This window comes from Ochotona princeps, chromosome 14 (genome assembly GCF_030435755.1).
Source record: "Ochotona princeps isolate mOchPri1 chromosome 14, mOchPri1.hap1, whole genome shotgun sequence".
NCBI lineage: Eukaryota > Metazoa > Chordata > Mammalia > Lagomorpha > Ochotonidae > Ochotona > Ochotona princeps.
In genome coordinates, this window is record NC_080845.1 from 44,213,293 (window position 1) to 44,240,202 (window position 26,910).

Consider the following 26,910-nt stretch of genomic DNA (forward strand, 5'->3'; position numbering starts at 1 on the left):
ATAACAGCTGAAGCTATATTATACACAAAGTGTTTTTCAGACATCAACAGATCCTCAGAAGTATGAAAAGGGGGTGTGGACAAGGGAAAGAGTGGAGCTCACAACTGTAAGATCAGCACGAAGGTACCTGAGGCTCTGGTTTTCCTCTCCTCTCAGACAGACAGCATTTAGCTTAAGCCATCTGGAGCTGTGCATGTGGCTGTACAAGATGGATGTCACACACCTTTAAATTAAATACTGGGGCAACCCCACCCCTAATGAGAGAACCATTTTTCCTGTGGTGTGCCTATGCAAAGTGCAGAAATCTACGCACAGAAACATCCTGTGGATGCATGAAGTTTTGGAAATGAATCTGCAGATTCCATTTTTAGCTCTCCTACACACATCAGGTCTCTATAAATCTTATCTAATCCTTGGCTTCTTTAACAACTTGGAATCCTGGTTCTGCCGCCAACTGTACGTGGCAGGGGTTGTGATTCCCTGCTCCTGAGAGCCTACAGACATTAAGCAGTAACTGGGCTCTTGTAAACGTCCATTAGCTTTTTGATGTACTTTCTTAAAGCCCAGTGTGTGGATACTGAGGCATGCGCTTTCCCAGATGATATTTGCTGCTGGCTTTGCTTAGGAAATTCAGATCATCTGGTTCTTATCACAGCTGCACTGTTGGGGGATATGATGAACTGTCAGTGACACAGTGCATGGTCTTTCAGAGGCCACTGCATGAATTCTGTCCCTTGCTACTGAAGAGAAAAGTCAATTCTGCAATGGGGTATAAAAGCTATACAGACCAAAGAGACCTTGTGGAACCCATCATCCTTTTGCTTTTGCCATTCTAGTGCACACATTCTACCATATCCTTTCCTGTTAGGGAATCTAATGGCCCAAAGCCTGGAGAGCTAGCTAGTGGTCAGAGGAACAAGCTGACCCCATGTACCAAGAAGAATGTCAGGACTCCCATAAGGATATTGTCTTTATTCCTCATGGTGAGGATGGTTGGAAGTTTTTCTGCTATTTGACAAATCAGAAAGTTGAGGCTCAGAAATGCTCAGTATACACTCATAGTCAGACACTCTTGACTGGGTCCATACAGTGAACTTGACTAGCACATGTCGCCACGTCGCTTTGAGTCAGAGTTTCCTCATCTGTACAATGGCAACACTGACATTTTTCTTAGGGTCATTGTGAAGATTAAACAGAGAAAAGAATACCAGTAAAGCATCCAGTGCTCTTTGGGCATATTGGTGCTAGTAATTCCATACAGTCGCCTCATGCTTCACACTCACATAAATGCACATAGTTAATACCCAGTGGCATCAGGTTCAATACACATATAAAACCTTCTTCATTGGTGACTGGCTTCAAGTTTTTGACCTTCTTTCCCTTTCAAATAGCATTTTTTAGAAATAAATTTATTATACAATAACAAAATAAATGCTATTGTTTTACTTAAAAATTATTTTGTCCTCAGCATTCTTGTTCAACCTTGAAATAACAACTCAGAAATGCAATTAACACAGCTTCATGACTTTTTAGAAAACAAAAACCTGGCTCTGCTCAACATCAAATGAATCAGTAAGATGTTCATTGCAGAACCAGGTTAACTTGATTTTTTTTTTTTTTTTTTTGCATTTGTTCCAAAGACAAAGCTGGATTACTATTCATCTAGGAAACTGCTGAGAAATCTTTAGGCATTTTGGAAAGCATCAACAGAACACAATTTCACAGCCAGTGGAATTAAAACCAATAATTGCTGATATAAACAAAGTTTCAGGACATTTACAAGTAGTCATTGAGTATTCTGGATCAGCTAATCTCAAGGAAAGTCATGGATACAATATTCTACCATGAACAGTTTCTGTAACTTCAAGGCATAACTTAGCAAATGTAACCACTTTATTTTGCATAGCATTGATCAAACAACAATAGAAACATGATTATGTTATCCTCATGGAGACTTTAAGCTTCTTAACTGAGAATGAACTAGTCCACAGAAACACGTGAACTCAAGGTCTGAAGGACTGAAAGACAGATTTGCAACTAGAAATAGCCCTTCGGTGTGATTTTCTTTTCCACTATCATTTTTTGCTTTGTAGTAATTGCAAGAGTCCAACTCCATAACTGAGAGGCAGCTCACCTAAAGTAGGAGGCTGAGGCCAGTAATTTTATTTCTCTTATTAGAAAGAAGCAAAAAGCATGCACGTGGAAAATGCAGTCACTTCATTCTCTGGCATGCTAGGGCCTATGGCCAGCACTGCCTGACCCGCTCACTATATGGATACTCTGAAGCCTTTTTCCGGTTTCACTTCCAGTACGAAACAGTCTCTTTACCTGGAGTTCTAAAAATGAAGCTACTTTTCCTGGCTACTGCTGATGCTGCTGTTATTTTTCCCCCATGCTTAGGAAGGAAAAAGAAACCTCCCATGGAAAATAACATGTAGGCCTAACACCAAGAAAAACAATGAAGAATCACCTCCTGGGTCTTCCACACCCTTCCATTCCACACCCCACAATAGTCAGAGAATATCTGAAACACCCTCTCAAAAAATTCCTTCTCTGTGCTCTTTTTTACAAATTTCTGACTCCTGGTGAGCCAGTTAGAAGTTTCAGTTTCCATTTTCATCTAACCCAACTCCAGTGCTGTCCAAACTGTGACTCCAATCAGCCAGAGATACTTTCTGCAGTGCTGGCAAAGGATGTTAAGATGAATTTACAAAACATCTGTAGGACTAAGGAAACATCTGAGGCTCTGGAAAGCACATGTTGGGGTTTGGAAACAGGGAGAATAAATTCCTGATGGGAAAAAAATCTCATTTTGTGACTCATTGAGGAAATTGGAAAGTTAATAAATTAATATAGCTTGGGATTTCATGGACAGAAAATTCAAATTATAATTAATAGTAGAGAAGCTGGCAGAAGTAATCAGTTAGCTCCATGTCATTATCAAGCAAGTCAGCTCTTGGTTTTAGAGAATGCTCCCAAAAGTGGTTGACCATGGTGTCACTTGAGTCTAGAAGGAAACTGAGTGTCCTGCAAAATTGCTCCTGTCCTCATGGTCAGATACCTTGCATTTCATGTATCCCTCAGAAATGACGGAATCATTGTGGGGACTGAAATCTGAAACTCTCTCCCCAAAACAAAATTATGTTTTCTTTTTTTTTTTTTTTTTTTTTTGTTTTCTCCCTTGATTCAAGTTTTTTGACTCAGAAACAGTATGTGCCTGATATGTTCTTAGTGCTAGGTGCTTTGCTGAGCTGTAATGGTGTTTTATTCATGAATGATCAGTTTGCAATTAGTACAGAATGAATAATGAGCACAGAATAAGTTAAAACAACATTTTCTCATTCTTCAAGATTATCAATCTTCCTAACCATTATCTTCCCATTGAATTGTAAACCCTTAAGGGCAGGGGTTATACTCTCTTAAATTTTTCAAAAAACTACATTTATCACTGAAATAATTACTATTTTTGAATGCCAATTTAAAGAAAATCCAAGAGATTCTGAGGAATGTTTGGTGGAAGATAAAATGTTTTGGAAATTTCTTTGTTTTAGATTCTCAGCTACTTGTTTTGTCATTTGTCTTTAAAAATACTGTAGATAAAGATAGAGAAAAAGGAGAGATTTAGAGTTTGTGAGAAATATCTAGTCACTTAAAATATCCAAGTGGTTTCAAGTTCAAGAAGTTTTTTTCTGCTCTAGCCCTCAAATATGACCTCCACTCATCACTCCCCCCTTTTTCCACTCTGGGAGATGAATTCCATCAGACTGTGCACCTGTAACTCAGATAACCTCATTGTTTTAAAAAATCAATAGCCTTCTCAATTACCATTTCTTTGTACCTTCAATAGATAAGACTTTCCCCTAGCTTTAACCTGCAACTATAAGCATGGGTAGCAGCTTGTGTACTTGGAACAGTTTCACAAATTTGGCAGTAAATCGTTTTGAAGGACTCCTTATGAGCTTGATATTTTTTCCCAGCGTGGACATCAAGGCAACCAAACAAGATTCCCAGCGGTCCAGAAGATGCTCCGTGGCATGGTCGGGAAATCGTCAAGGGCAGAAATAGCAACTGGCAAGTTGCCTGCTGCCTTGAACTAAAACCTTTCCCACAGGTTTGCCTCAGAGTTTGCTCCATACAACTTGGCCTCCTGGCTAATGGAGGGGCTGGTTGCTTTTGCATTAATATGATGTTCTTTTTTTATTTCACAGGCAGAGATACAGAGACAGAAAGAGACCCATCTCCTTAAATGCCTCCAACAGCTGGAGCTGGGCCAGCTGAAATTAGGAGCTGGTAACTCCATTGCGGTTCTCTCAAGTGGGTGGCAAGGACTCTTGAGGTGCACACCGTCTGGGAGCTCAAACCAGGAAAAGAGCCAGGGTTCAAATTCAGATCCTTAAGTACTGGATGTAAAAGTCCAAATGGGACATTTAAATGGCCAAACCAAATGCTTGTTCCATGTTTATGTTCCATGTCTGTTTCTCCCCGCTTTGTACAGCCTATGCAGTAACACCTTTTGTAGGATTTATAATTGAAAAGATAAATAGCAATAAAATATTTGGCTGTTCAACATCCACTTTTGATCAGGACCAGGTCTTTGTACAGCCTATGCAGTACAGCCTATGCAGTAACACCTTTTGTAGGATTTATAATTGAAAAGATAAATAGCAATAAAATATTTGGCTGTTCAACATCCACTTTTGATCAGGACCAGGTCTTATCACTTCCCTTTTTGGAATGTTTCTCTTCCACTCTCATTCCCTTTCAACCTTACTTTCACTACTTTAATTTTAGTTCTACTATTCATGTGCTGTTTTGCAATAGATTTCCCATCTGATTTTTTTTGACCTTCAGCCTTTCCTTCCACCAGTCTTTCCTACACACTCTTGCCAGTATCTGGCTCAAATATTCAACTAAACTGCTCTCTCCTTGCTAAGACACTTTCTGTGAGTCTATATAGCTGGTGACATCTAGTAATGGAATCCAGACAGTGCGCACTTAGAAACTCTATCCAACATTTTGGGCATATGTGCATTCTTATCATACTTCTGAAAAGAGAATTCATAACTTTCATCAGATTCTCAAAAAAAGTTAAGAATAATTGGGATATAAGTCTGAAATAGTAATGAGACCTTTCCCAGCCTGATCCTGAATCAATGTTCTAGATTCCGTGCCCCTGTCCCATATCTTCAGTAGCTGGGGACCACTTCTGGGTCACACAGGGTGCTAAGAGACCTCTGCTATTCAGTTAATGATCTTGCCATGGCTTGAATTACTTGCCTCAGCATCTTCTTCACATATTTTTGCTTTGTTGATGGTGCACTCCTGCTCCTGATAGAAGATGGAGCTCTCAGGTCAACTTTCACTGAACTGATGTCTCATCTCCAGGTAGGATGAATCACTGCCTCTCCTGTGGATTCTGAGTACATTGCTGGGACTTGACATGAATGGCTGTTTTTGTACTGTCAGTCACTGTACTCCAGTGACTTGTTTACACATCCATCCCCAGAAGTGGACTGTGACAAAGATGAATGTGCCTGGGTACTCTCAGTGCCTTGTAGAACAATGGATATGTAATTGGTTTCAATGAGTACTCACTAAATGAATGATTGACATGGCAGGCTAAGACAAGTTATAGTGAAGTGTTTATTTCACGATGCCGGACTATTTTTGGTCCTGTTCACATGTACACTAGATTCTCTACAGATGGTGGAAGGAAAAACATTTGCAGAAACTTCATGTAAGCAAGGAAAGAAAAAAGGACAAAAGCAATTATGATCCATGTTTAGGGGGAAATCACATTTTTGCTCATTTATCTGTCTTCTTAAGGAACTGTAGATTTATCCAAAATGGTTAAAACTGAAAGATCATTAGCCTGTCAGGTCTTGCCTTAATCTAGCATAATCTAAGTCCCTGACTGTCTGCCAAAGTGCCCTCATCATTGAAGAAAGGCAGTGTCCCTGTACTATTCAGAAAGCAAGGCTTTTTGGTGATGAGTGTGCTGGGACTGGAAGGGGTGTCTTAGGATGGGAGGTGGGTGAGGGAATTCCCACTTGATTAAAGGTCCAGGCCTCTCTCAGTAAACAACCAAATAAACAAAAACAAAGAACACTTAAGCCACATTTTAACAAGTGCAAAAATGAGCACTGTTCAGAAAACCATGGATCATAGAAACAATTGAATTTGAGCAGTACCAATTAGGAAAAAATGAACTAATTAAAGCAATTAAATTTAGATATAAGAATTACAATTAAAGTTTTGTGATGGGGAAATTTTTTTTCCTATTTACATTTTCCTAATACATATCATGTCAAAAAACAAGTACAACTTCAAATGCTAGGGTTCTAAAGCCAAGAGATGAAAGTGAAGCTCCAGACAAGATTGTGATAGTTGCTTTTACAAGACTGATGTCTGATGCAGAACTAAATTCAGATTCCTATGTAGAATGGATGTTAGTGTGAAACTGATTTGTGTGTGTATGTATGTAAATATGTGTATGAAAGCAAGAGAGCACAGTTTAATTTTACAATATTTCAGATAGGGTCAAGCTTGTAGGCTTTTAAGCTGCCACTTAGGATATCTAAATCTCACACTGGAGTGTCAGATTAAGTCCCAGCTGTTCCACTTCTAATGCAGCTTCCTGCCACTGATGTGTTTGGGAAGGCAGCTGATGATGACTCAAGTATCTGAGTCCCTAATCCCATGTGGGAGACCCAGACAGAATTCCTACTTCAGTCTGGCCAAGTCCTCACTCTTGCAGCCATTAGGGGTATGAACCAGCAGATGGAAAGTGTCAATCTATATTCCTTTTTCTGATGCTTTGTCTTTCAAGAAAAAAATAACACTATAAAAATAAAATATTTCAAAAGGTATGCATGGATAATATTGATGGTTCAGAACTTCTAAATATGAACAGTCTGGGCAATAGGATTTGGTCATTGTACTATGCTATACCTTAACTTTGCTGCTGTGGTATTCCTTATTTTGAGTTAGTTAGTTAGTTAGTTAGTTAGTTAGTTTAGTTAGTCACTAGCTTTGGCCCATACTTGACTACCCTCCCAGGCCACAAGCAGGGAGCTGGATGGGAAGCGGGGCCGCCGGGGTCAGAACCGGTGCCCATATGGAATCTTGGAGCACACAAGGCAAGGAGTTGGCCACCAGGCCACCATGCTGGGCATGATGCTGTGATATTTTAAACAATGTAGTTATCTGGCCTTGGATTAGCTTCTTGCACAAGAAGGAATTTTATTCAGATGATTTCTAAAATAGCACTAGCTATAATCAAGTCTAGGATTCTGTGGGGTGGCATCCAGCTAATGGATAAGAACCAGTGAAGATGTTTAAGTTCCCTGCCTGAGTTCTGATGCCCAGCTCTAGCTTACAGCTAATGCAGACTCTAGAAAGCAGTAGGTAGTAGCTCAATTAGTTGTGAGTATGTGTGTGTGTGTGTGTGTGTGTGTGTGTTGCTGCTGTTGTTTGTTTGCCATCCACTTAGGAGACACTGTGGACATTGTGCTCTTAAGCTCAACTTTGGGGGGTGAACCAGCCATTACAGGCATTTGGGTGCTCTCTTTTATGCTGCATCTAGAAAAAAAAATTTTTTTTAAGGGTCTAGTGTTTTGCATTAGCCCATTTCATTTCACACATTTTCTTTTTAAGGATATATTAATCTAAAAGACAGAGTTATGGTGAACAAGGAAAGGACTGGGGGAAAAGGAGAAGAAGGAGAGTGGGGAGTGAGAAAGAATCTGCTGTCTTCTAGCTCATTCACCAAATGACTGCAATGGCTGTGTCCGGCCCAGGCTGAAGCCATGAGCCTAGAACTATATCTGGGTCTTCCGCATGGGTAGCACTGCTTCAGGCACTCAAGCCATCTTCTACTAATTTCCCAGAAGAATTAGCAGAGAGATGGATTCCAAGTAGGACAGTCAGCGCTGGAACTATTGCTTATATTAGTGCTGGCATCATGGGTGATAGCTTAACATATACAACATATATACAACATATACAACTGATCAATGAAGCCCAAGGAGAAATAATGGTACTATTTTTTCCAACTACAAGGATCATTTTACTAAGAAGCAACAAATTCCTAAAACAGAATCTCTCTTTGGGATTCTCTTTCATTACGAATTATCCATTTTCTGATTCTGGCAAATACTAGTGTGCTTTCCTGAATAATAAAGAAATGCTAAGTTGTACTTGGTATTTTTTTTATTAATAAATGTTTTTATTGAATTCTTTCACAATCCCAATATTTATAATTTGAAAGTCTTTCAATAGGATAATAGTCAACTTAATTACTTTCAGTGGTTTTAAAATATATGTATATATGTGCACTACATGTGTAGATCTACAGATATGCTTTCCCTATATTAAGTCCCCTATCAGTAACAAGTAGGAATCAGTTATTTTTGGCTTAGTTTCACTTTTGTTGCAATGACAACAATCATGTCACAGATTCTCTAATTAAATATTGATTTCAAAAACCCAACAGCTGGCAAGTTTAATCATATGCACAGGGCCCAGCACAGTGGCCTCGCAGCTAAATTCCTCATCTTGAACGTGCCAGCATTCCATATGGGCGCAGGTTCTAATCCCAGTAGCTCCACTCCCCATCCAGGTCCCTGCTTGTGGCCTGGGAAAGCAATCGAGGATGATCCAAAGCCTTGGGACCTTGTACCCACATGGGAGACCTGGAAGAGGTTTCTGGCTTCTGGCTTCGGATCTGTGCAGCACTGGCTGTTGCAGTCACTTGGGGAGTGAGTCACTGGATGGAAGCTCTTCCTCTCTGCCTCAATTCCTCTCTGTATATCTGACTTTGCAATAAAAATAAATAAACCTTTTAAAAAATAACATGCCTAGTAGGTTATTATTGTAAGATAAATTTCTTGTTTTAAACCATCGCAAGAAGTACTTCAGCTTCTTAAAGGAGATTTCTTCCTTGGTCCATTGTAATTTGCTCTCATTGACTATAAACAGTACAGATCAACTTGGGTTGAGATGAGATATAATGATGGTGATTAGAAACAAATGTACCAATTGTCTCTACCTTTCTTCCAGTCAAGTTTAACTGAAATATTTGCTTTAGAGCCTGGCTAAATTTCATGGACTGCCAGCTTTTAAAAATCAGCATTGAAAAATACCCTTCAGTATTGTACATATAGAATGTAATTATAATCTTCTATTTATTCATAAATTAAATGGCAATGTCAAGCAGCCATTAGCAAAATCACTGTTTATTAGTATGAGAGACATAAGATAATTTTTGTAACTGTTGTACGTCCTCTGTGATGCTCAATCTTTGAGAAGCGGAGGCAATACTTTGTTAGTTTACACAGCTTAATTTCTGCTTTCATCGTGTAAGTCTTGAGGTTTTCACCTTTGAGTTTTCAATGACTTCTTCTTCCTCATTTACTACTACTTAATGAAGGAGTGATATTTATATGTTGCATTAGCCATGCTTAAAATCTGAAATTTTCAATAAATTAATGACTAAAGAAGTGTTCTAATCACTATAATGCCTCTGGAATTTATGAAACCATATCTTGGCCACAAACAATCTCAAGACTGCTGAAGCACAGTCTGGGCCTCTTTTTAAAGCCTGTTGTGTAACAAGCAGAAAAAGTGAAGATGCTAAATCATGGTTTACCGCCCCCTTTGCCTCACGGCCTCCATCTCTGGTGCTGGACCTTGGAAATCAATTTCACACATGGCTGCTATCAGCATTCTTTCAGCTATTAAGGCAGAGGAAAGCACCCTCTTCCATTTTTTTTTTATTATGAAAACCAAGCTCACTTTTATCTCCCAGCTCCCACTTTGTACTCCCTGCCTTTACTTTCCACTTTGTCAGTAGGGAGAGTTAAACTGTCTCCTGCCTGCCTTCCTTTCACTTCTAAACTTCTTGAAAGGCTAATCCACATCTTCCACAACCACTTCCTCAATATCTCCCAATTCCTTCACACTTGGCAGTCTAGTTTTTGCCCACTCCTTGACTGAAGTGGCTCCTCTGAAATTCACCCAGATCCGGTAATTCACCACATCCTATGACTTTCTCCCTCCCACCTTTCTTTGCAATATGTTCCCCTGCATTTTTGCTGGCAGCAAGCACTTGCCTATGCTTCCCCTGGCCATATCATACTCACACTGAGCAGTGAATGCTGCAACCTCTCAGATTCTTTCCTTGGATTCCTGCTCTTATCTTCTGACTGCTGTTTTCTCTTACCCACTTTCTCCCCCACTTCACTGCTGTCTTTTTGTAGGTGATATAAAAAATCTAGATTTTGCCAACTCCCAACTTGTGTTGCTTCTAACCCAAGTTACTTCTTAGTAATTTAAATTCAATATTTTCCAAATGTGACTAAAGTTTAAGATCTCAGGTTTTTTCTTGCCTTTAACTGTGATAAAAAAAAGTAGACAATGCTATAAATCAGTCCTCCTCCTTGTGATCCCCAATTCTTTACCTCATCCCATCTCATTCAGATACACACACATGCTTGTCATTCTATCGTAATTCTGCAATGCATTTCTTTCCTGTTTCCTTCTCTTTCATTCCATATGCAAATAGCTCACTGTGGAGTTGTCTTACCATTGTCATCTGCAATGACAAACCACTGGTATCACAGCCTGCTTCCAGTTATGTCCAGGTCAAGTCCTCGGTAACACGGTTCCCAGCAGACCAGGCCCGCATGCAGGTGAACAGCTGAAGATAGTGTTGGGAGGAAAGCTGGGGGAGGGCCTTGAATTGCAGCTGAGGCATTGGTGCTTGAGCAGACAGACAGCTGAGGCCAATGGAGGATTTTCAGAAGCCATAGTTGGATTGGGATGTTACAGTTTTCAAAGTACACATATTTATTTGATCCTCTTAAACCTCTTATTTGGAATTGACAGTTTATGCGAATTTTAGGGAAAAGGAGCAGGGGTAGACTTTCTGTTAGAATGAGAAATGAGAAATGCAGTCTGCAAATATTTCTTTAACAGATAAGAGGAATTCAGAATTGCTTTACATCTAATCAAGTAAGTGGGTTACAGATGAGGAACCCAGCCTTTCAACAAGAATAGAGTATCTATTTTGTTTTAGTTTGTTCCTTCACAATTGATTCAGAAATGTTTGGTTTTTACTTTGTACAAAGTTAGTCTATGTTAATGGTTCCTATTTTCAGATAGTTAAGCATTTTTATATTAAACATGATAGTAGATTGTTATTCAGATTATACTAAGTTTTGTTAGCTAGAATAATTTTTGGCTTCTTTATTATGTTATATAGCATAATGTGATAACCACATTCACATTATGGCTCACAATTCTGCCTCTCTTTTACACACACATATATTCACATTTACATGGATTTTAAATTTATACGTCTGCTGTAATTTCTAGTACCTTCATATTTACAATTCATAGAGTCTTCTTACATCAACCACATATGCTGTAAGAACTGGTATGGTATCCCTATTTTAAGACAAGTGGAATCCTAACTTTTAGTTTTTGGAGGGAGGTTTAAAAGCATCTTCAAAGATAAGATAATTGGATGGGTTTTTTTTTTCTTTTGCAACCTTTACATGTTTAGTTAGATCTAGTGTTATCAAAACTTACAGAAAATTTCCAATGTCCAGGCTCCTCCCCAGACCAATTATAACTGAGTCTCTGGGGATAGCAAGGCTTGCAGCTTCCCAGATACCTTAGTTTTGTCAGTGTTATTTTGATGCACAGAAGAGTTGAGAACCCTGAATGAAGCAAGAATAATCGAATGAATACACAGAATGCCTTTCTTGAGTCACCTTTATCCTTATTGCATGTTAGAATCCCTGGTGTGATAGGTTTCAGATCCCCATAAAACAAATAGAAATCAGCTTTTTTCTTTTTCTCTTTCTTTGGGAATGACATGGAAGATAGAAGTTAATAGGCAAAGATTTCAGTAGATTACATGAATTGCTTTGTTAAACTTCACAAATATGTTTTGACTTAGATATGATTGCTGACATCTGTTCAGTACTAAAAGGAAGCTAGAGTGTAGAAAGTAATAATAATGCTGAAACTGATGGAGCCGGGATTTGAATCTAGGCAGTATGACTTACGAATTATTGCTCAGAGTCATGACACCAGTGGTTCTTCAGCTTGGTGTGAATCAGAAATATCTGGATTGCTTGGGTCACATATAAAACACATATGCCCAAGATCACTGAAGTAGGAGGGCCCTGGGATTCGTCATTTTAATATTGCTCATTTTTTTCTGATACCAATCAAGTATCAGGAACCAATGTGTTATCTTATATATACAGGTATGTAAGAAAACTGAGGTACTCAGAGCTGAAGAGAAAATTATAACAAACTAGACAGGGTTATTAACCCTGGTGGATGATAGACCAGGACTACGACAAACTCAGAGCATACTCTCTCCAGCACCTCAGGTCAGGGGAGACTGTGAGGAAAGGAAGGAGCTAACTGCACTGAACGTGGTGAATGGAAGGCTGGAGAGGTGTCCCATAACTCTATTTCTCATAGTCTGACACTTGGCTGTTCTCTAGCAGTGGAATATTGGAAAGACCTCGATAGAGTGCTCCCTCAAATGTAAGATGCCAAGTCACGTGACTATTATCTGTGCCTTTAAGAATGTTTAAGAATTGTCACCCACTAAACCATAACCTGCTATCAATTATAAGCCGTATCCAAGTTTTTAAAATCAGAGAAAAAAATGTGCATTTTAGGATCGATGAAATACGGTACAAGTTGTGAACTCTAATGAACTTGGTTCTAAAATTGTGGAAATCACTCAGCACGCTAGGGAGACTCCTGCCAAAAGAGGCCAAAACATACTTCAAACAACATGGGAAATAATCTCTTCTGCATATTTTAATACAGTTTGTTGGCTATGAGAATGGAATATATGCACAGTAAAAGCAGAACAACTGCCGCCACTCTTTAGGATTTAGAACTCAATTTTCTCATCTCTAAAATGGGTTGTGGGACAATCTTCTCTGAAGTGAGCTATAGAAATCCGTGTCACAGCCTCTGGCAATGAGAAGAGCTGAAGACACACGGTTCTCCCTTTGTCAGATCTGAAGAGACAGGCAGTTTTGGGAACGAACAAGGTGGGTAGAAGCGAGAGGTTCAATATTAGAATAAAAGTCAGAAGGACTGCATGAGTGAAAGTGTGAATACCTGTTTGATGCTGCTCCAAGTCGGCTTCAGGAGGTGAGGTCACGCTATAATCAATCTTATACTAATGCTGCAGAGAGAGCTATGTGTACACTGGAGACTGTTTACAATTAGGAAAAGAAGTGATTCAGACATAACATTCCAAAGCCTGATTAAGAATCTAACACATTGGCAACCTGACTTAAGAAAAAAGAAAAGAACAAAAGGAGAAAGCAGAATGTGCAGAACTCCTTAAATGAAAGTTGCAGGTTCCTTTTCTCACGTAGATGTTGGCTTAAATGTAAAATGTGATTTTAGGAATTTTAGATGTATTAGTTTAGAGCCCCACCCCCAATGGTTTGGTCATGTTCTAAAGACCATCACTAATATTCGTTCAGGGCACATGGGTTAGATTTACATTCTGAACACTACATCTTAATAGAGTTTCAAATGCTCGCAAGGCGAACGCCACATGTGGATCCCACATTAGACAATGTGGAGAACCACAAAAATTAGGGCAAAGATATCTGCTTACATCCCATGAAAAGATTCACAACTGGCACATGAGTTTGAGAGGAGAAACAAACAACCACACAGGAAAACAGTGTGACCCTGGACCATGATAATCAGGTAAAGGTGTACAAATGACTCTGTTTCAGACTTCATATACCATAACGGCTACAAAGCTTCTGAAAATCACAGGATAGCCCCTTTCAAATAACTTCTAAGTATCTTGAAAAGTTCACCAGGGCCAAATAAAGGGTTAAGTCATAACAGTGCAGTGATCTCTTCAACAAGGTTAGGTCTACATTCACACTTTCCTGATTGACAGAAAGTTCTTAGAGTTTTAGGATATGGATACATTTATTGCTCCCCAAAGCCCTCCATAATTTGGAAAAAATAATCCCTGACTGTATGTAGGTTACAATTTTTCACAGGGTGGCCTTGAATGAAATGATTCACTCTTTCACACCTTCATTGAGCAAATATTTTTTGAGCACCTACTTGGTTCCAGGCTCTGGGCTCTGAACTAAGCAGTGGGACCTACAAGGCCCCATTACACAGCCTTGGAGGCCTCAGATTATAACACGAAGGAAGAGAAGCTTTTCCTACCAATAACCAGGCAACCTTAGAGCTGGCCTCTTTTCTCTATTTCATCTTTGTGACTCGTGCTTCTGTTACTGCCTTCATGGCTTCTCACCAGGAAAAGAACATCAACTGTGTAGAATTTGTCCTCCTTTCTCCAGGCAGCTCCTTTTCTACGTGACTACCACAGCTGGCAGCCTAAGTGAATGCCTGGGGCAAAGCTCTAGGACAGGCCATGGCCTTGCAGGGCCCTGCAGGAGCTGGCTGTGTTCCCCTGACCAGGTTTTACTCAATGCTCCTTGAACTCACCCTCCCCTTCCTTCCTCTGGGTCTTTTCCCAGGCTTATTCCTCTGCCCACAATGCCCTCTCTTCCCTTGTCTTCAGGGTGCACCTGCACCAAGTTATTCTCTGCTCAGGGTGGAGTCAGGGAGGGTGCAGACAGTTGAGGCCAGCATCCTTCCTGTTCTGTTTCCTCCTTTTTGCTCTGGCAGCAACTCATAGGCTCCACTCAGCCTCAGACAGATGTATTTTTAAAACTTGGTTTACTGTCCTTGAGCATCCTGTGAGCATCTTTGTGTGCCTGGGAGGTGATAGGCCAGTCCATGATAAAGTTCTCATGGACACACAAAGAGAAAAACAAGGACATTGACTGCTTTTCCGTCAAGGTGTACAAGCTTAGCTTTTTCTTCTGAGATTAGGTGGCTGGAAAAATTTTGTTTGTTAAGATTTAATTTTTGTTTACTTAAAAGGTAGTTAAAACGAAAGGCGAGACAGAGAATCTTCCATTCAGTGGCTCACTCCTCAAAGGGCTATGTTGGGTGGATCTGGGTTAGGCTGAAGCCAGAAGCCAAGAACCAGGAACATCTTCCGGGTCTCCCATGAGGGTACAGGCACTTTGTGTCATCCTCTGTTGCCTTCCCTTGAACACCAGCAGGAAGTGAAGCAGCCAAAATTCTAACTGGTATCCATATGGGATGCTGCTGTTTCAGGCAGAGGCTTAGCTGCATGCCACAACATTGGTGCTAGCTGGAGCTATTGATTTCATTTATGAAACAGTAGCAACAAAAACTTATTTTCTTACTGTCATAGTTAAAAAACAAAATTAGAAAATTTTGCACCAGTTCCAGTACTTCCTGCCTACCTGCAAAATCAACCCTTATTTGTTTGTGATAGTTTGATGGTCTATGAAAGCCAAAAGTAAGGGAATCACAGTTTTAAGTGATCTAGAACCTTGCAATGGGCATAGGCTACTGGATATATTTCTTCAGATCCAGATCTTGAGGGTTCTCTAGTCCCTAGAGTGAGCTGAGTCCCAGCACTACCAAGCTGAAGTTAGCAAGCCTCTGGGGGAAAAACCTACCAGCATTTTTTTATCCTATATCCAACTGATGGGGTTTCTTCCCCACCTAAATGAAGGACTGTTTTAAAGATTTCACTGTGTAAGTACAGCTCTAAGACAAAAAGACAGGTGTTTATGGATCAGTTAAACACAGAGGCAAAGTAATATGCTCATTAAGCTCTAGTTTCAGCATTACTGAAAAAGATGATTTCAGCAAAAAGATATAAGCCCAAGAAATGACCTTAAGTATAAATCTTCAGAGATTTAGAATTTTTTTCTAACACATTCTTTCTTGAATAACTATAAATAATGAATGAATGTGTCTATTTCTTTAGGCAGAGTCCCCCTTCCATTAGCAATAGTTAAATATACAGTTTAAAGAAAGTAATTTCATGACAGCAATATAAAACCAATGGAAAGCACTATCCAATTCATTTCTGTCTTCTCTGCCCTTGCCTAAAATCCTTTGTGAACTCACATGTTGAAAGACCTGTTTTTAGAACATGTCCATTTTGTTACTGCAGTGACAATCTACAATTTTGTACCAAGTGAATCTAAGAGCTCTGAGGCCTTATGAAGTTATTTTCACCTATACAGCATCAAATGTTTCTTATTGTTCATTAAAATGAATCTCATTGACATGATACAAGTCTGGAACAGAGAGAAACTTAACAGATGCCAGTCCCCTGTTCTTGCCAGGTCCCAATCTAAACTATCAATGATCCTAGGATTTTCACTCAAAATTACTTTCTAGCAGCTTCACTGATTCCTTGGTTCCTTCTGTGTGGGATATTTCAACATTTCAGTTGCTCTCTACCAAGGCTAGCTGGATGGTTTTCCTGGTTGTGAGGTTCATGCAGAATAACAGAAAGAAGATGAACTTAGCCAGAAACAGGAGGTACTCAAATGAAAGGGATCCAGATTCCAGGATCTACTAAGTCTTCTTGGCAAGAGGTGAGTCAAGTATTTGTAAACATTTAAAGTCAATGGTCTGGGCCCAGCGGCGTGGCCTAGCGGCTAAAGTCCTTGCCTTGAAAGCCCCAGGATCCCATATGGTCGCCGGTTCTAATCCCGGCAGCTCCACTTCCCATCCAGCTCCCTGCTTGTGGCCTGGGAAAGCAGTCGAGGACGGCCCAATGCATTGGGACCCTGCACCCGCATGGGAGACCTGGAAGAGGTTCCTGGTTCCCAGCATCGGATTGGCGTAGCACCAGCCTGTTGCGGCTCACTTGGGGAGTGAATCATCGGATGGAAGATCTTGCTCTCTGTCTCTCCTCCTCTCTCTGTATATCTGACTTTGTAATAAAAATAAATATTAAAAAAAAATAAAGTCAATGGTCTACAAAATGAAAGGACCAGAATAGCCCATTAATTCATTTAGTCAAACAAACTAATTGAGCACTTTGTGTATATCAGACTGCCTGATGCTAAGAATATAAATGTGTCTGAGACAAACCAAACCAAACCTTTGCCTTCAAAGATATCTCAGTCAACTGAAGTCACATTATACACATCTCAAAGAAGATTCCTTTTAAGCCTGTGAGTTGGCATTCTAAGTGCCAATTAGAATAATGCCATAACAGCAATTTCGAAGCATGTCTGTTATCCAAACCCGCTATAAGTCTCACATGAGAAGTAATTGTTTGTGGCACATCAGTGAAATTATATTAGGTCTCACTGACAAACAGCTATAGCAACTATAATTAAAGGGCAGGGTATTTGTGAAAAATCGCCTTCTAAATCTTACCTCAGCATCTGAACAGCAGAAGCTCTTATTGTTCCCTTTCTGCTTCTAATGATGATGTACAATATTTGAACAATACTCTTAACAGACTTCAACTGGTGACTGAATTTACAGTAGGCAAAGTAGGCTGAGAAATTGGCCATCCCACCTTACCTTATCTTGGAAACAAAGGACTGTATATTTATTTTATAGGACAGTTTGTATTTATTACTGGTTGCTCACAATTTCCTGTCTCATTTCTTCAGTGCCCTTGGAATTTATGTCAGGATATTTTTCGTCGTCACACTCCTTTGTCCCAGCAATTATTGACTTAGAGAAAGTCCCTGACCAATAATTGAACAACAAAATGCCCACAACTTTAGTTGGAGAATGGCTGAAGCTTTGGAAAAAATCTGAAAAATCAATGAAGATGAAAATGGAAACTCCGTGAAAATTAATGCAGTGTAGAATTGGCGAACTACAACTTATTCCTTTAAACAAATACAAGAAAGAACCCGCTTTTGAGGTACACCCGAATAATTCACAGGTGGTGAAACTATTAAGAGTCTTGCAATTTCTTGCCTCAGAAGTGGGATAAATTGCTGTATTATACATGGCATATTCTCTCTCTCTCTCTCTCACACACACACACACACACACACACACACACACGATTTCTCTGCTACTCCATTTTCTAATTTACGCCCTTTTCAATGCACAAGGTTAGTTTGATTTTACTGTAATTCATTAATTTTAATAAAAACATAAAATTCTAAAGAGGATAGGAGGTGTAAAATATGATTCTAATTGTACTCATAGGAAAATAATTCTAAATGGAATGTTTGCTTTTCACATGGATTTTGGTTATTGAAAGGTAAACATAACAACAAAAGTGTATAAAGATTGTAGTCTGGCAGTGGAATGCCCAACAGTAGTGCAGCAGATGAAAACCCCCTGTACGTTGGTCATGTGCAATGGTAATTTTCGCAATGATAACAATTTGCTCCATGAGTTTTTCCTAAAGAATTAATCTTACCTCAAAAACTGAGAGTGTTCTGTGGCAGAGTCTAATCTATAGAAACTGCAAAAATAAGGTCCATGATGTTCTTGTGACTGTTGTTGAAGCACTATACTATTATTATAACGGGAAAACCGGGAGGGAGGGTGGAAGAGGAAACCCCAGAGCCTAAGGAACTGTATCAAACAAAAATTAAAATAAATTTAAAAGTAAGTTCTGATATTAGAAATGTAATATACACAGAATTACATTCATCATCTGTTAGAAGTTACAATATGATCAGATTAAACAAACAGCATCTAAGGAGGTACAGACGTTTTATTCACAGGGTATAGGGAACTTGATAAGAATAGTATTCACCACAGTTTACCTTAAGAACTTTTTAAATTTTTCTGTTGCCTGCACTTTTGTTGAAATGCATAGAGAACAATACAAAGAGATTTTACATCAGTTGATGTTACTTCCCAAACCCCCCAGGCAAAGATCAAAACTGGGTTAGGTCAAAGCTAGGATCCCAGAGCTCCATCTCAATGTCTCGTGTGGATGGCAGGATACCAAATACTTGGGCCAAGTACACTGTTGCCTCTCTGAATACTCAGTAGCAGAGGATTCAAGCACCTCAAAGTAGGATGTGGACATCTTAGGAAGCATTTTAATAAAAAATTGAAACTCCTTATTGCAAGGGCTGTCATAATCCATTTATGTTTATTATATGCTATTATATCTCTTTATTCATCATGGAGTTAGGTTTTGTGTTAGGTAGACAGTTGGTGACAGGTGTTCATGTGAATGAAACTGACCACTTGAAAAGCTGTAGTACTTTGTTGTTCACAAAACACTTGGATATTAGAAAGTGGCTATACCTCTTGCACAATCCGAAGTGTTAGATAAAATGGACAATTATGATGGATTAGCAGAACCTGGGAAGAGTGATGTGACTGGCTAGGGATGCTGGAGCTGTATTCAGTGTCACAGCAACAGCTCTCTACGTTCCCAAATCAGTGCTCCCTCATGACACATAGACACCTTCAATGAAAATGGGTGCAAGATAGCCTGAGACAAGGTATGCTCAAGAGTGCACTGTACTTCCTGTGCGGCTTTGTGAAACGTCTTCCTTACACTTGGGAGTTGGAGCCCCCTCCTTCCATTGTGCTTCCCTCGGTTTTTCTGGCATTGTCTTTGGTTGTCTTCTCATTGTCTTTTCCCGCATGTTTCTGTCTTCCCTCTTAGATCCAAGTAGCTTTGGTGGTTGTGTGATAGTCCTCTGTTCCGGGAGATTTCAACTGTTCTTTGACAGTGCTGCCTATTTCGATTCTTTCTTTGTTTCTACCACTCCTCCACTAATTCTTGGATTCTAAACTTGAAAAATACACCCATTTTTCTATTGTTCCTGTATTACTGATGCATTTCCCAGCTACTTAGCAAGCTCTACAAAGATTAAAATCCCTTTAGTGTAACATGGTATCTTTTTTGCACTTAGTTAATCGAAGGAGGAATTTGTAGCTACCTGTAGGTACTAGCATGCACAGAATCTAAGTTTAAAGCATATTTTATAAGGCTTTCAATGTTAACAAACAACACATTCCCCATAAAATTCAGCATTTTAATATAACAAATATTTATTTCCTGCTTATGATTAAATAAATGCTCACAGTATTAATATACAGGGTGAGTTCCATGGAAGCATTCAAATACTGGGGACTTCCCTTTGGTGGCTCTGCATATGTCAAGGTCCTGACATTTTTCAATGGCTTATTTGCATCTTATAGGGCAGTAAAAAGAGAGCCTTAGGTCCTTGGAGGATCATGTGGGAGAAATCAGACCTGAAAGGGCCACATATTGCTTCTGATTGGAATATACTATATAGAAATCAATCGCATCACATCATCTAATCACAGGGAAGTTGGGAAACGTAGCTTATTTTTCTGGACAGCAATAAGAGTTTTGCTGACTTTGTAGTATTGTCTCTGCTAAAGTGAGAGTTTATTAGCAATTTCAAGTTTCATAAAACTGCGGCTAATATAAATACCATCTTATTCTGAAGACAAGTTTTGTATAAGGAACAATATTTGAGAAACAGTGTATGAAACATGCAACATGATTCTTTCTTATTAACAACAGCACAAAGGATGTTTTTAAATTGTTTTCACTGTGCTGCTATAGACATTTGGGAAACAAGATGTATGTTTTCTCTTTTGAATGTATTAGGGATGTTGACTTGATCTTACCAAAACCAGAAATAGCAAAAAATGAATGTTCACATTTTTCCTTCCTACTTCCCTTTTGTTCAGCTTTTCTTGTCAAGTTATTCTTACTTATCCATCTATTCATTCATGCAACAACATTAGTTGAGTCTAATTATCAGGCATTTTGATACAGGCAGGAGGACCAAGTCATACCCTCTCCTAGTCCCTGTAGCACTGTAGGGAAGATGGAAATCTAAGTGTAGTAAGTGAAATACAGTAACAGAGATCAATGCAAGATAACACAGAAACTCTGAAAGATTCCATTGAAAGGAGTCAGGTGTTTAATCTATTGGTGAAGTCATCTGATTCCTGGCTCTGGATCCTGAGTCCAGCTTCCTAACAATGTAGACTCTGGGAAGCACAGGTGATGGCTCAGCTACTCACACAGAAGTCACAGACTTTCTTGGCCCCCAGCTCTAATCCCATTTCTGTCTTTTGTGGGCCTATTTGTGGGTAGGCACTTGTTATCCCTGTTCCACTACCACTCAAATAAATACAAGTTTCAACTATTTTTAAAACTCCATTTAAAGTACTTTAGAGATTACAATGAATCATTTGTGCCTACTAATAAGCCATTGGTAAGTGCTGACTACACAGGCAATTATATATGAATAGAATTTGTGATAGACGTATCCAAACACAGAAAACATGACATTTATTCTAATAAAAGATTGCAATGAGAGATAAGGTTCAGTCCCTTAATCCAAATGAAGATTATACAATGCATGTAAGTTAAAAATTGAGTCTGACTGGTAAGTACTTAACTGTTTTGTAAATTCAATAAATAAAATGCAGAGGTTGCTTTCAGCTGGAGGCTATAGCCACTGAGGTATCTGTGTAACATGGCTGAAGCTGCTTTAACTGCCTTGAAAATGGATTGCTCTCGATCACAAAAGTCCCTTGGTAAAGAAACAGAACAGTTAAGCTTTATTCAATGCAGGTTTTAATCTTGAAGTTCGGGAATTGGGGAGAGTTAGTCATTTCTTTCTGAGCCCATGGAAAGAAGGGGTTGATAGCAATAGCTTCCCCCAGTCAGCATGCAGGCTCCCCACACAGCTGTGCTGGCCTATTTCAATTAGGATCCTTTAGGACTGACATCACCTCTGCTATGCCAATCCCGAGCTGCTCATGAGCCAGCACTGCCAATCAAGCCAAAATTCAACCACATGGTATGGTTTTTATGAAGCAGACAGAAAATGACATGAACTTGTCTCATTCTGGTAAAAACAAAAATTGAAGCCAGCTCTCTAGAAGAAGAAAATTAGTAACAATGGCAAGACTGTAAACTTGATTTAGACACATTTTCCTGTGATTATCTCAACACACTTAACCAGTAGGTTATTCATGGTAATTCAAGGAATGCTCTCACTCATGAGGACTCTGGTTCTCGGGAACTCCAGAGGTCATTTCTGGGTCATTCTACTCATGAGACCATAGACACAGTAGAAGATCATTACTAAAGGAAGAATAAAATGGGATCTAAATGACTCCATCTGAGAAAATGTCATTTCTAGAAATGGAGAGATACTCAACTTAAAAGCAGAGCTGTCATTTGACCAAAGAAATTGGAAAAACATACTTGAAATTAGGAAACATTAAAAACATGAAGAATTAGAGAAATACATTAACAGTCTAAATGAGTCCTTTTGTCTTTGAGTTCTTAAACAACTATAATACTTATATATAGGAAATGTAGAAATTCACAGTGCATTGCATAGTTTAAAACTATGTGTTAAGTAAGCTAAAATAAAGGGGAGAATTCAGTCATGTCTTACTCTAATTCCAGAGCAAAATGCATTAAAAATAAACTGACTTTTCAAAGAATTACCAACTTGTACAGGGGCTATTTACACTCAACTGATGAAGATTGCACAAGCTCTGACTAATTTTGTTATTAGGCTGTAGATGTGAACTTTGTGTCCGTTTGAAGTTGGAATAATAGCTTATGCCACTGGGTGCTAGATGATTGGCTTCTATTTTATTCACACATATTAATAAAGAGTCATAAAGACAAGAACAGATGTGTTTATTTCATCATTCTCTTCTTTAAAAAAAAGGCTTCAATATTCATAGACGTTTCAAGCGAAAAACTAATAGTGCAACAGGATTCTTCTGTAGATCACTAGTGACCACTATTGGACGTTTTTCCTCAGCTTATATGAAATGATAGAACTGGTACACATGAAAATAATAACAGGCATCATCAAGTAAACCTGAACAGACTGAAACACTCAAAACAGGAACTTGAGACACCAAAAATGTAGCTGTTCAGGTCTAGACAAAAGTTTCACATAGGGGAAAAAATTAAATGGGTACCTCATGATGCTCTATAGATTTATATGAAAATTCTTCAACTTGCTTCAAAGATTGTGTGGGGAAATGAGAAGAGCTAGAATAACAATTATGGAGAGGTGCTTATGCATGTGCATGGACAGGCACATATGCACACTCACACATACAGACACACTCACAGCTGGAACAGGCACAAACTGCTGTAAATAAGGGATTTAACATTCATTCCACAAGCTAATGGTTCTTTTCACCATCCAAGATAGATTCACTTAGATAATAGTGGAAGAGAATGCCAAAGGAACTGAAGGGAATGGGCTATTGTGTTTGACTAGTTTCCATGTATAAATTAGTGCAGAGAAGAAAAGAAATTCAACAGAAAAACACATGTACTTTATTATAATTCCTAGTGTGACTCTTGCAGCTCTCACAATAGCAGGCAAAAGAGTTTAAAACCACTTAAAAGAAACAAAAAAGCAAATGCAAACTTGATTAAATGCCTTTCTGGCAAGAAGTGATTTGACTTCAAGTGTGGATGAACATGTATGTCAATGGTTAGTCGGGGGTTTTGCCACATTTCTTTTGAGCTAAACAATTGGGACAAAGAAGTCAAAATGAAAGAGGAACGGGATGGGGGTGTCTGGGAAAGTTGTGTTATGTGGTTTAATTTGTCTTGAATATAAAGAGGAAATCTCTGAACTAGTAGGACTGTCCAATTAAGACCAGAGTAAAAAAGAAGTCTATGGTGTATATCCTATGAGTAAAATATTGTAAAATAAATGAAAAAGACACAGAATTGCCATTCTCCTAGGAATCATGCTTCAAAGGGAATGGGTTATGATACAACTCACACTGGACAACATTCAGTGTTTTATACAGGTAAAACCTGAGTCCCAGTGTAGATGATTCAACTGACAATGAAATGAAGGCTGTTTTTATGTAGAAATAGAGCTCACCTCTAAACAGTTGTGAGATTTTCCAATTAAATTAAAGAGATCTCTGGAAATTATTTAAATTAATTCTAGGAATAGATAGTTTATCAAGTGTAAAAAAAACTGTAAGAAAAGCAAGCCACTTAGTTCAGCTTCTTGATGGCCCTTGCCAACTACAGATCAGACCTGACTTTTCCTGAAGATGAAAATTTGGCTAAAAAACTAAAAGAAGCAGTTTGTGAGCAGTGCAACAAGTGTTCATCACGTTGGGCAAAGTCAGGATGAGGCAACATAACCTACGTATAGCCAGTCAAGACAGACTAACATGCACTATTACTTCCGCCATTGCCAACCATGTAACCACTCCACCATAAAGCAAACTACTTATATTCTGCCCAATACTTAATCCTTAGATTCAACCATAAGGCTGTTTTCCTGTCTATAAAATGGGTTTCAAAAGGCTTTATTTTCACAATTACTAGAGGTTTCATTTTCATGCAGATGTCTGGCACATTCACACACAAGACACATGACAATGATAGGGCTCTGCACTAACATCTATATGTAGACAATTACCACTTAGAGCTTTCTTTATCAGCATAACTCTAAGATTCCTGAGTCACACGATGCAGGCATGAAACAAACTTGCGTTTGTGCAGTTCATCTTATTTGTACAACTACTGTCATTTATAAATGTGTTAAATCTTCTGAAATAAGCAAATATACTTTTTCCACAAAAGTATATGCTCAATATGAGTATAAATAACATACACATACATATATAGTTAAGTCATCAGAGAGGAATACACTGCATTTACCAAATGGGCAGAAAAATAATCTCCTCTTGAATGGGAAACTTGTACCAAAGAATCATGAAAGTTATCCAAAAATTCAATGTGTTGGTAATTTTATTCATGATACAATTGAATTGGGGGTGTGGTAGGGGGCTGAATAACACACATTTTAAAAAGTCACAAAGGATAGACAATACAAAGCAATGTTGTATACAAGTAATATATCTCACATGGAAAAAATGAGACACCTTTCATAAATTGCTAGTTTCATGAGTCCAAAAGCACACCCAAATAGTCTGCTTTTTATATTCCTAGAACAGCAAAAACTTAGTCTATATGTTGCCTTCAAGTTTCTGTCAAAGCCTGAAGCTGTAGTGTTTTTTTATTTTAAAAATTTCAAAACTGCATTATAATTTCTTTGCTACAACAAAGTAAATTATGGTGAAATGGAAATGCATAAAATATATACTCATTAAGTGCTGGCTGAATCCTCTTGCAATTTTTTGATTTGTGCCTAAAGATTCTTACTTCAAAATTACAAGGTAGATGAAAGTGTCAGAATTTAATTAGAACAAAATATTTCCTCCCCATCCATGAATCAATGCAACTTCTCCATGTGTTCCAGTTTTACCTTGTCCCATTTTTGCCTTGTTACCTTCTGAGGAAGTGCTGGCATTCCATAAACGTGACAGGGAGAACTATACTAATCACGTTTATTTGGAATCAGTTTGTGCAGATTTTGGAATCAAACTTTCAGATGAGGTTTACTAAGTTGTCTGCCCAGAACACTCTGGTTTAAAAAAATGTGCATTGCTATTAATATTTTCAGTGTAGATTTTTTTGGACAGTAAATGTTCATTTTCTGCCCATAAAACCAAGTATGAGTCACAATGGAACATTTACTTTGAGTCAAAAATGCAGTGTGTGCTGATGCGCAAGACTTGAGCACCTTATCACTGTGAGTATGGAAATCAGCTATATAAAAAATGGTTTTTTTCTTCTTCCATCACAGACTGTAATCCTCAATTCATAAAAGCCAGCATTAACTCTTATCCATTAATTACTTCCACCAATTATGAACTATAATTTGGGTTGGCTCTCATTATCTCTTTTACCTGGTTCTCTAGTACATGTGTAGGGAGGGAAAATAATTCACAAGAGTTTGTAGGGATAAGCCCCTCATAGACTATCTTTGAAAAAAATCTTAAGAACAGTACAGTGAATGAATCTGATTTCAGGGCATCCCAGCCAAATTCCAAGCAAACACACATCCATTTAGCCAGCCCTCAGTTCACTGATTTCCCCCCATCAATACAATTACACATCTAGAACTAATTCAAAAAGTCCTGAAAACTTTACGTTGCTGGGGAAGTTAAAGTTCTGGAAGGAGTTGCTTCTGTTTCTTTTTCTGAAGCATGTGAATGATTTTACCTGGCGTTTAAGATAGAAACACACATACATACACATACACATACACACACACACACACACACACACACACACACACAACACTCCAACAACACCCAGACTAAAAAGCGATAACAACGTATTGAAATGAAAAAAGCATTTACCAGGAGCAGGAAAGCCAGAAAGAGGAGCGGTGTGCCAGGAGTTGCCCGACGGCAGCATTCCATGCCTGGATCTTTGCCGGAATCCGAATCGGACACTGAATAAGCTGCTAAGTGCTCCTCTGCCTGCTGTCACATCCAGTACTGGTGCTAACACTCCAGTCCTGCCTATCAGCTTCCATCAGCCCCGCTCACATTTCCTGAGCGAGGGGTGGGTGGGTGGATGGGTGGGGGGTAAGCTCAATGGAATCTCTCTTGGAGCAGGCAGCCAGCCAATCAGGCTCCTGCTAATCAGACATGCTGAATAACAAAGCCAGGGGGACAGAGAAAGTGTAACAGTGAGAGAAAAAAAAAAATAGTCGGGGAGAAAGAACGACAAAGAAAGGAGAGCCGGCAGCAGAGCCAGAAGGGAAATACAAAAGATGCAGAATTGGAAAAGATGAAGCAGAGAGCCTGTGATTTGAACCAACCTGGTCAGTTCTTTGTGAGATACATTTCTATTTGCCTGTGCTGATGTCTGTTGCTCTGTACAGTACAGTAGCTCCCTGTGACTGTGTATTGTTCCATTCAGGAGAGAAACTCAATCCCTGTCAATATATAACATATACCATAAAGAAAAAGAAGCTCAGACAGAAACTGACTTAATGTACCTTTAAATGCATTCTCCTCCACTGCTTTTTTTCTTCTCCATAAAGTTCCTCATTATTTTCCTCCTTGACTTGGAAAAGAAATAGTATGTAAGTTTCTGAAAGTTCCTCACTAAACTTAAGCACATTGGTC

At 38.9% G+C, this 26,910-nt stretch overlaps 1 protein-coding gene across 1 annotated transcript in view; it reads right to left on the reverse strand.

The window, feature by feature from the left end:
* Positions 1 to 26,329, reverse strand: part of ADAMTSL1 (ADAMTS like 1) — a 410,929-nt gene extending 384,600 nt beyond the window's left edge. The window contains exon 1 of the mRNA XM_004581085.3: positions 26,134 to 26,329. Within this exon, the coding sequence (XP_004581142.2) occupies positions 26,134 to 26,196 (63 nt within the window). The 5' untranslated portion in view covers positions 26,197 to 26,329. The remainder of the gene's footprint in view (positions 1 to 26,133) is intronic.
* Positions 26,330 to 26,910: the final 581 nt, after the last annotated feature.